This window comes from Serinus canaria, chromosome 1, assembly GCF_022539315.1.
Source record: "Serinus canaria isolate serCan28SL12 chromosome 1, serCan2020, whole genome shotgun sequence".
NCBI lineage: Eukaryota > Metazoa > Chordata > Aves > Passeriformes > Fringillidae > Serinus > Serinus canaria.
The window spans coordinates 94,484,416-94,495,591 of record NC_066313.1 but is presented as its reverse complement, the minus strand read 5'-3'; the positions used below and the strand labels follow the sequence as shown (position 1 = coordinate 94,495,591).

The 11,176-nt window shown below is 40.0% G+C and overlaps 1 protein-coding gene across 4 annotated transcripts in view; it reads right to left on the bottom strand.

The window, feature by feature from the left end:
• Window positions 1–623: 623 nt before the first annotated feature.
• Window positions 624–11,176, bottom strand: part of TBL1X (transducin beta like 1 X-linked) — a 194,100-nt gene continuing 183,547 nt past the window's right edge. For all 4 annotated transcript variants that reach the window (XM_009089642.4, XM_030234609.2, XM_018913520.3 and 1 more), the window contains 5 exons: window positions 10,188–10,262; window positions 8,169–8,296; window positions 6,854–7,019; window positions 6,003–6,104; window positions 624–4,965 (listed from right to left, as the gene is read on the bottom strand). In XM_009089642.4, the coding sequence (XP_009087890.1) occupies window positions 4,939–4,965; window positions 6,003–6,104; window positions 6,854–7,019; window positions 8,169–8,296; window positions 10,188–10,262 (498 nt within the window). In that variant the 3' untranslated portion in view covers window positions 624–4,938. The remainder of the gene's footprint in view (window positions 4,966–6,002; window positions 6,105–6,853; window positions 7,020–8,168; window positions 8,297–10,187; window positions 10,263–11,176) is intronic.

Here is an 11,176-nt window from a genome sequence, read left to right as displayed (position 1 = left end):
ACCTCTGGGCTGGCTGGGCCCCTTCTGAGACCTACAGCTTGGTGTCTTATCTACAACTGAAATTAACTTATCCTAAGTGTATCTGCTGTTGTATAACTGCCAAGTTTCAGTAGTAACAACTTAGTTGTAACCTGTAATATCTATCTATCTATCTATCTATCTATCTATCTATCTATCTATCTATCTATCTATCTATCTATCTATCTATCTATCTACTTACTTGCTAAAACTATTGGGTGCTGCTATATTTGATTGTTGCTATAAATTTATTGCTGCTGTATCACTGATTGTTGCTATACCAGTGCTGCAGATAGTACTCTGTTTTATATATATATATATATATATATATTTGCTTTATTATAGGTGTACTTGCTAATGGTGAGTTGGGGTGTTTGTGGTAATCTCTAATTAAGTAAAGAAAAATAGAGGCTAAAATGTCCACGCCCTGTGTACTACAAAATCCTATGAACCCATGGTCAAGGTCTTTAAACATCCACAGGCCAGTGACACCACATCACAACTTAAGCTTGTGACACCACATCACAATTTTAGTCACTCAACCCCAGCTCTTATGTAAAGGATGCAAAACAGGCAGAAAAGAATAAGGAACAACACGCACAGAATTCTCTAATATCAAAATATAGCAATTTATTCAAGACACTGAATATGATCTGTTGATTCTCTCCTTAAAACAAATGAGCTACAATACACAAGGTGAATTTGAAGAAAGTGTGGGTGGGGGAGAAACAAAATAAGGGTTGATGTTGTTTCAACAGAACCTGGGAAATGCTTAAATGAGAACCAAGTCTGGCTGCAAGTCTGACACAGACAATAAAAACTGCAGAAGCCAGAATTCAGAATTTCAGTGAGTGGCTGAAAGAACATTTCTGCAATTGACAAAGAACCACATCTTTTAAAAAGGCAGTAAGAGGAAAAAAAAGGAGGAAAAATAAAAAAGGGAAAAAGAAAAAGAAACCCAAAAACAAAGCAGACCCTTACATTTGACAAAGTGCACTTCACTTGGCTCTAAAATTAGCTATTTTTTTCTTTTTTTTTTTTTTAAACAAATTAAAAGGAAATTTCTAAGATGTAGCATGGGGTTAATGTGTGTATAACCCTGTAAGTCAGGCCCTTTATTGCCCCATAAGGGACCCAGTGTTTCCTACATAAAAGATTCAGTATCCTTCTAACCCACAGAATATAGTGGTTTTTCAGAAACTGGGTTTTTTTCACTCCCAGGCCAGTTCCAGACAGCCAGCAATAATAAAAATCCAGCAAGTCTCTGGATGGTTTCACAATCCTGTTTGGTCACTTAGGTTTTTCCATTTCTCTTCTGTTACAAAGAACTCTAAACAAAATTCTAGGAAGAAATCTAACCAAGTTCCCTGGGCTGTTGCTTTGTGCAGCTCTGTTGCAGGGGAGTCACTGAGAGGCTCTGCCAGCTTGGGAATGCGCCGCCGCTGCCGGAGGGGAGGGAGAGCTCCCAGGAGCTCCCAGGAGCACAGTGCTGCAGGTCTGGGCTGAGACACCCACCCTGAACTACAGCCTGCAAAAGGCTCTCTCCTCCCACTGTTGATGTCCTGAAGAAGCCACGTCCTTAGGTTAAGATTTACCTTTGCAACTTCACTCCCTGCCTTCCTTAACAGCTTTCATTTCAGTTGAAAACTAGCTACAGAAGATGCTACTACAGCACCTTTCCAGTCTTTAGGATTTTGTGGAAGGTAAGAAAAGTGAATTTTCTCAGGTCCTCACATACACTGCTTTTAACTCTGATGGTCCATATAGAAAACTTTCTGGAGTAGCAGCCTCTCTCACACATGAGCTTTGCAAACTAATTGATACGCAAATTTTGTTTCTCTTGTCTTCTTACCTCTATGAAGGCAAGCAAAGTGGAGTTCTGACAAATTTTAAAAAATGGAAAAAAGGAACAGGCATCACGGACACTGCCCTGTTATCTACAGTAGCTATCCTGGGAACAACTATGAAGCATGGGCTGTGGAGCCAGCCAGTCAGGGAGCACTAAGCAAATTAATCTCTTCAAATCCTGAGGCCTGGCCTATTCAGGTGTCACTCAAGGGACAGAGGCAAGGCCAGAGCCCCATCAGTGTTGCCCTCCCACAGACCAGCAACATCTGCTTGTTATTCTCAGAAAAGCCCCCAGAAGCAGTGTAGGAATGTAACCGTTTACATGCAGTGACTGCACTTAAATCATTGTCCCAACAACGCGTCACAAAACCACACTGCACCTTTGTAGTCAAGTTCAAGACTCTTTGAGCAAGTCCTCTTTTTTTTCAAAAAAAGTAGTGACTTTAAATTAGCAGGTACATGTGGTTATTAGAAAAGAGTGCAAAACTGCCACATGGTGATCTATAGCCATGCTCTTGGTGCAAAAAACGAAAACCAGCACATAAAAGCATTTAACACCAAAAATAATCCTTGATACTGCCTGGCATCCAATTATTTGAGATAAATTACAAACAACCTTAACTATCACTAGTAACCATAATTCCACATAACTGTTTTCAACTCAGGACTAATACTTTTAGCAGTCACTTCTTTCTATTCTTTTCTCCTTTCCCAAGGTCTATCTTAAAGAAAAGCAGCTGAAGCTGGCAGTGCCTAGTTCCACTAGAAGGACTAAGATCCCCTACAGATGCAAGCACACAGAGAAGAAAACCCCAGAGAAAAGATGATGTTCAGATTCCACGATGGTCTCAAACCACCAGTTCAGCCCGAGGGCTCTGGATTTGCTCAGATCAAATCACACCTCCAGCAGCTGTGGTCAAACCAAGGGGACAATGCCCTGTTACAGAGACTTTGGGCCACAAAGTTCTACATTTGTTAAAAGGTTTGTGGCCTGTTTACTCTCTCCTACAGATCTAGGCTGTAGAGAAGACACCTGCATGACTCAGCCAGTTCTGAGTATCTAAGTCATGCCTGACACCACACCAAGGCTGCCTTACAGTTTACAGCACTTTCAGTAAACTCTGCCTATGTGCCCTTGTTTGCATTTGTCATTTCCTCAATTAGAGTAGGGCAGTCTTCAGCTGGCATCTGTGCAGGTGTCACAGCTGCAGCAAGGAAATCTTGTCCAAAGTTGATTGGTGGTGCTTTGGAACTCTCCACTGTTGATCTGATCATTTCACCCCACAACTTTACAGTGGTTTACACGTTGAGATGGAACTTATATAGGATGTCATAACCTAATGAATTCATTGCTCCTGAGCACCACACTGAGGACACCCTTGAGGCCAAACCTGTTTGGGCAGACAGTGAGCCTCCAAGTGCAGACCCACAGCTTTCCCTGCAGGATGCAGCACACACGTGGTGACAGCAGCACCACCCACTGCAATGGCAGAGCCTTCTTGGTGCATGTGGTCCATGGATGGACAGGAGCTTGGTCAGAGTCCATTCTTCAACAATGACAGATGCAGTCAATATATTTCAGTTCACCTAGTCTCATTAAGTCAGTGGTAAAGCCTCACTGACTGACTGGAATAATGAATAGTGGAAGACAGCACTGCTCAGCAAGGCCACAGGCAGCAAAACCCATATTCTGTCAAAATCTGAACTACCTCTAGAGCAAAGAAGATACACAAGCATTTTCTCCTGGTTACTGAAAACAAACAAAAATACAGACTAGAGAAAATGAATGTTGTAGTTATAGTCTCAGACCTCTGAATCTCTTTGAATAAGTTTACATCATCAAACAGCCATAAAAAAATGGAATGAGACTATGTAAATGGCTGGCTGCTGGAAAAGGACTTTAGTAAAGGACTAGTATTTCTTGTATCAAACACCATTTTTTCTTACAGCACTTTCTGAGAGAGGAGAGAAAAAGGATACTGCGCCTTTCATGTTCCCTGGACTCTGTGTCGTTCTTTCTGCTTGAATTACACAACTGGTCTACATTTTGTGGCCATTTTAGGCTTTTAAAACTGTTTAACATAAAAAATATTTTTTTCCAAAAATACACTGGGTTCTTTCTGTTAAAAGTCATCTTTCTCCTGTAAAAATCTTCCCCAGCACTGCATTCTTATATAAAGCACTTATTACACAATTTGCTGAAAGTGCCCTTGAGACGCTAAGATCTGAAGCATGGAGGATTTTTTTTTCTTTTAAATGGAGAGAAAGAAAGGAAAAAGAAAGTTATAGAAGAGAGGAGAAGCAGTTTGTCAAAAATTTTCATTGTCATGTCCACCTGGCTGCATCTACTATGGGCATACAGGGAAAAGAAAAAAAACGGGGCAAAAAGAAAGAGAAAAAAAAGGAAGGAAAAGCTGGGAGTGGAAGGGAGAAATAAAAGAAAAACAAAAGTTTCATCCTAAGCCTGGGATCCTCCAGGCTGCAATATTCCAGCTGATAGAAAAACCACTGAACAAAAAAAGTAGTCTAGAAAATAGAAAGTGTTGTGATTACAAAGTTGAGCATTTCATCAGTACAAACTGGTCTTTGAACGTCCTTTGGGAGAGCAACTGTAGTGTCCAAATTGGAAGGAAAAAATACAACACCGCATGGAGGAGGATTTTTTTCCCTTTTGGTTTATCACAGCATTTTTCTTTTTTTTTTTTTTCTTTTTTTTTTTTCCTTTTTATTAATTTTTTTGGCACAGCTTTTTTTTTCCCCAGCCATCAGAGCAAGTTCTCAGATGCAAACCAAACAGTGCAATGCCTAGCTGGTGGCTTCATGCTTCCAAGGCTGAATGTTCCAGGTGGAAACCATTCCCTCCCCCTCTGAAGTGACTGCGTTTTTACTCCTTGCTGAAGGTTACGGACAAAATACAAGTCACCTGTGGCCAGGGAGAGTCGGTTTCATGGTACACTCTAACTTTGTTCAAGTTTGTACAGTTCTGGAGCTGTTAAGAATAGTTTTGAAGAGTGCTTCTCCCCACACATTCACTGCTGGTCCATTTGAAATTTCTTCTAAAACATTTCACTTTTACTTCCGCAGATCTAGAACACAAACCTGTGGAGAGAAGAGCCTGTGTTAAGAACATTTGTGAAGGTGATGTGGAAATCCCATTCATGCACTCTGTACACAGGTGGACCAGCCAGCTGGATGTTACACTCCCCAGCTTCAAATCAGCACACAAGCAAAGGGACAAACTGACATGGCAGAAAGCCCAAGTTAAACCCACACATTTAACACTTAGCTGGGCTTTCACTGGTTTATAAACAAACATTTTGGTGGCACATCTCCTAAGATTATGGAATCTATTCAGTTCCCTAAATACCATGCCCACTTCCACTTCTGAAATATATCCAGAACAGATGCAGGCTTGGCAAGCATGACAGTGCCCATTTGGAGCAGCTGTTGGCAGCCAGGCATGGTACTGTCTGAGATGGCACAACTAAGCTCAAAGAACTGAATCATGTCACAGGTGTTCCCTTTCTTAAAATCAGTTGAAAAATACTCTCTGAAGTAGTTATGCCAGCCAGCCACGTGTGTCCTGCGCAAGCTGATCATGCTACAATAAATTTTTTTAAAAGTAACATTAACAGCAAAAAAAATAGTAAGGAATAATCAGTACCCATGGCAATATTTCTACTTTACCACATGACAAAATCTCTGGGTATCATGCTGAAAATTTCCTTCTTTATCTATTCCTATTCAAAGGAATCAAACTCTGAAAGCCCCAGGGTAACTGTTTGTTACAGAGTTGACTGCTGTGATCTGCTCTTCATTAAAGCTGACAGATAATGATAGCAACAACACGACTGTTGTTCTTGTCAAATACATATTTAGAAGTCATTCTCATCCTTAGGAGTATTCACCTATACCACAAGCATTCTTCTTTTCCGACACAAACACCACCTCCTAGTATTCAAAACCTTTCAAAGCAGGAGCATTTTTAATACACTACACAGAGCTACTTATTGTGTCTTGAGCTGCCTGTTGCCTTTGGCTCTGTCCCCAGGAGGCAAATACAGCATCCTGCTTTTTGTTGATGCTCCCAGAAAAGAAATCTCCACCCAACCGTTGCACTGTTGGATGATCCTTACCGATCCGTCTGATGCGCTTGCTCCCACTTTGTCTCCTCTAGCATTCCAGCAGACTTCAAAGATGCCCCCGGTGCCTCTGTAGCTATGTACTAGAGTTCCACTCTACAAAGCAAAACAGCATGCAGACATTGGATACAGAAGTTCCCCTTCTTTTTCTCTGTCTTGTGGCACTACGATAAAAGGGGGAGCTATTCAGATCACCCAGCTACGGCCACCTCCACATTGTGATGGAAACTTGTTAGGAAACAGTCAGGAAAGTGGTCCTTGCAATGAAGAGCAACAGGCTCCTCCAGAAACAGTAGGACTCAAGACATCTGTTTTTGTCAACTCTGTAACAGTAAAGGCCTGGGGAGTTAGGTTGATGTATTCTTCTCTAAAGTTTGCTGCAGGTTGTGAGGGTCCAGTATCCAGAATTACATCTGTGGAACTATGACATCCCACTTTTCTCTGGAGTATCACCAGTCCCCTGCCTATACATCTTTGTATCTATAGCTCCTCTTCACAACATCTGAGCAAGGAGCATCAGATTCACAGCTGAACTCAGTTTGTAATTAAATAAAAGCATCCCTTATTTCTAAACTACACCTTTGCTTCACAAAGCCGATGACCCAAAGCAATGTACCTATCTTCATGCATGCTACTTGTTTTAGCATACAAAGCAGAACTGTTCCAGGCAGTCACCTCACTGCACCTGAGTGACTCAACTGCCGTGGATTTGTGCCAGCCAATACAAGCAGGTTCACCCTGGCAGGCAGGTCATGCATGACCTAGGTACACATATTTTCCATTTAAGCTTCTGCTATTAATGTGTCATCTAAACCAGATGTGCTTCACATGAGGCAAAACATTACCTGAGTATTCCATATATGGACACATTTGTCAAAGGACCCACTGGCTAGATATTTTCCATCAGGACTAAAAGCTACACTGTAGACAGGCTCTTGATGCTTTGTTAATGTATGGATGCACACTCCTCGGTCAACGTCCCACAGCCGAACCGTGGAATCAAACGAAGCACTGCAAGAAGCATTCAAACACGAGGATGTAATAATCTGGGTGTTAATCAATTTGTACTGTGATACTGTAGATGTTATAAGAGAATACCACAGGGGTTTTTTTTCCCCTTGACTAAGCAAGACATAATGTTTCAAACAGAAAAGCTAAAATGTACCACAGAGCCTGTGGTACATTTTATATTAAGAACTTTTTATCTTAAGAACTACAGCTGTAGAACTGAATTCTTGTATGAGGACCCTTAGGGCCTATGTGGGGGTGCTCTATGTAGCCCTAAGAAGGCCAAGCTCCCCACTTTTGAGACTCTACCTCCTGTTATTCAGGAAGGTCAAATATATTTGTCATTAATAGGATAAATGGGTCCAGAGAGATCTTACTCCTAATGGATTCACCCTGTTTAATGAATTAGCATTTTATAATTCTCTAGAACTGTGGCTCTTTTCACTTTGTTTCAGTGACATTTTTGCTACATTCCATTTAAATCCAAACTGTGGGCTTGGAGAAAGGCATAGGAAATAATTTGCATTAAAAATAATATTAAAATAATAACTTCAGCAAAGTGAGGTTCTTCCATGTCCACTCCCAGACTAAGGAGTAAAATAAACCAGTTTTATACAGTTTCTCCCCACACTGCACACGCCATGAGCCCATCTGATAAACCCACTGCACTACCATCAATTGGCACTCCACAAGTAAATAAATCTCCTAAGATCAAAGAAGAATTTTACATAGATTTTCAAGTGGAACTTCAAAGAATATCCAAGCTTTTCTCTATTAGCTAAGAAAGCTACAAAAATTTTCTCTAACTGCCCAGGTGAGTTGCATGACTCCAGTTACAAACCATTCCAGCTGCCTGAATCTTGAGAACACCTGCCTCAAGATTTTCACTAATAGCAACACAGTGCTGGATGAGAAAGTGCAATGCCAAATTTACAACCATTTTATCAAGGCATGACTCAAATTTCTTTCTTTGTTCCCCTTCTTTTTTCAAATATGAATTCTTTCCCTTTGTAACCATTCTCCTGACTTACATACGCAGATACTTTTTACAGGAATTGTCTGCAGGAAGACTGATGGCAAAGTGACAGTAGGGTCACATGTCAGAAAGATGATCCTTCTTCTTGGCAGGTAAGAAAAAGAGGCATTTTTTACCTTGCTAACATGATGTTGGAGTTTGGGTTGCTGGTGCCTGGTCCTGTAGGGCTCCATTTGATAGTGTAAATCTCTTTGCTGTGAGCCTGAAGATCATGTACACAGGTATCTTGTTTCATACTCCATATCTAAGTCAGAGAAATAATGAAGGAGGAAAATGGCAACATTATTCATCTCTTCTCAGCTGAATTATTTCAGTTCCATGTTATTCTTACCTTTTGCTTATTTGAGATCTTGACTCACCTGAATACACATAAATATAATTTACTAATGCAGCAATTTGGCACATATATTAAAATAACTCCAGTAGGGAGAAGAGTTACACATTTAATAGTATTTATTCAATAAGTAAGAACTAAAGAATTGCTGTACTTCCAAAAGACTGTAACTATTTTCACACAGACATTTATCTATTTGAAGAAGTTTAACCACAATTTTATTATACATTGCAACAGCAGTCATTTTAAAGAATGAGAAGAAGACTGCAGCAACTACTTAGAACACAGTAATTTTCTCTTATGCTAGTAAAATTTTCCTTTTTCTCCTGAACTCCATTTGTCTCCCCCCTGTTTTTAACAGTATAGAAGATGGAAGACAGTCAGTTGTTTTGTAGTGTTACATGGCCAAATACTTCAGTGTAAGATGAAGAATATGCCCAATAGAGATGAGAGGTAATTTAGTGCCTCTTTTTGTCAGCTAACTGAGAAAGTAAGATGAAGGAATTCACAACAGGGAAAATAACTCAAATTTAGTCAGTCAGTTTCAGAGAGATACCAAAAATGTAGCAATGATTTAGCTCAGTTGTTGTAAGTCTGACCACAAGAACGATGTGCTCTTACACTGAATTCCCATCAGGGTACCTGAGACTGCTTTTGGAAATGCTACACAAAGCTCAGCCATGTTCTGTGGCTGACAGGCAGCACATTCCAAGAAGTTATTGGAAAAGCTTGTGAATTCCAAAAAGAGAGAAGAAAAAAGTTGAAGAGGACTGATTTACAAAGGAAAAGGAAGAAGAATAATGCCTTAATTTGCAGCATTTGTTGTCTCTGTCATGGAAGGTTTTTATAAACAGGTGAGGCCAGGGATAGCAAACCACTAGCTCTTGTGCCAAATTCAGTGGTCAGGAACTTGAACTGGTAACAATAACACTGAACCATAGTGGTTTTTAAAACACAGCATGCAACTGGGCACAAAAAGATGTGTCACCACTGGGTCAGGATGTTTAAGCAGAGAAAGAACAGTTATGCAATAGTGTTTTGTGGCAGTGTGACAGGCAAACTGCTCCCTTTTGCCCATTTTCTGTAAATTTCCAGCTGTGTCACTAGCCTGCAATAACATATCTGGCATCCAAAGTGATGAAAACCTCAGTGGGTATGTGGCAAAGACAGAGCAGAAGTCAGTCTACCTATGAACAGGAAATATTCATAACGCTGACATTCACTTAGCTCTCATCTGCAAATTCTGCTGCTGTCTCAGCTTCAGATTCCAAGCTTCAGCTGTGTCAATCAGCAGGGCAAAGAGATCTGAGTCTTAATTAACACAACCATACTGCAAGGAAACTATTACTGGTACAATTCTAGCCACAAAACCAAATCCTTCCTGGGATATTTGCTTTCTTCAAGGAACCAGCATAAATCAACAGTCCAGTAGGAGGGCTTTGCTATAACATCATATAGCTACTCCTACACAGACAACCTTCATTTGATGTGGCTGGAAAATAAAAATAAGAAAGGGTTTTGGGCTGCTCAAGCTCTATACATCTATACTTAAACTGATTTTTCTGTGACAATGGCATATCAGTCATGTAACCTATTTGGATAGGATGCCTCAATTCCTCCCCAGTGTTAGCTTTTCTGTCTTCAGTCTTTCAGATTTGCTTCAAGAAATAGAGGACAAAGTGGAAACTACTGTTCATGCAGAATTTGAAGTGATACACTACCATCATTCTGGAGAAGACTGAAAAAGACACAAAGGCTTTTGTCTTCACTTCTTGAAAAACATGAATGGAAATTGTTTTACCTTTAATGTCATGTCATCAGAGCAAGATGCTAGTAGCATGCCAGATGGGTCCCATTTGATTGCATTCACCTCGTTCTGAAATCAAGAGTAATATTATTAAGCAAATATTCCACCTACTGCATCGTACTGGGCACTCAGCAGAGGGCACTCAAGGCTTATGCATGGAACAAGTTCACCCAAAAATTACAGTGCTGGTGCTTTTAGGGGTGAACACAAACACTGCTGCCTCCCCAACATGCTATTGAAGTGGCATTTTGGGGTGGAACCATCCCGTGCTTGTGAACAATACACAAGCTATCTTCTGATGTGTGTTCTGACTCAAAGTTGCTCCTATTCTTTTGTCATTTCCCATGATTTAAATAAATCAGACAGATTGATGATACAGCACTACCTTCGTTTTAAAACTGGAGCATTTCTTTCATTAATGTTCTGTAGACTTGGTGATATAAATTTTCAACAGAAATAATGATACTGGTGGGGTGTTTTGTGTTTTTTGAACTTGATAATTTTTCATATTACAGTGCTGGTCTACAACAGTGCTGGTCTCTCTAAAGAGAGGTTTATGTGTAAATGAATTCCATGCTGGAATATTAAACAGTTCAGGATGCTTTCTCTATCAGTCCTTCTAGCACTTTGTAATTAACTAAGCCTAGTGCATTCCCTTGACAATGAGGAAGTTTACCATGCTTTTCCACAGCTATAGGTAAAGAGAAAAAAACCATCTTATAAAAAGGGAAAGACTGTTTTCTCAAAAATATAAACTGGCCCAGGGTCTCAGTGAAAACAATTCTGGAAATATTTAAATTTTTTCTATATACATTTTACAAGTTTCAGCAATAATTAAAAACAAGTATAGATATATTTGAAGTGAAAGTTTGGATATGTACAAAACAGTGCAGTTCATATAATCATAAAAAGCACCAGTCTATTTTAGGAATGTACAACCTGACACAAAATATCAGTTTAACCACAGACTAAGATAAAGGTCT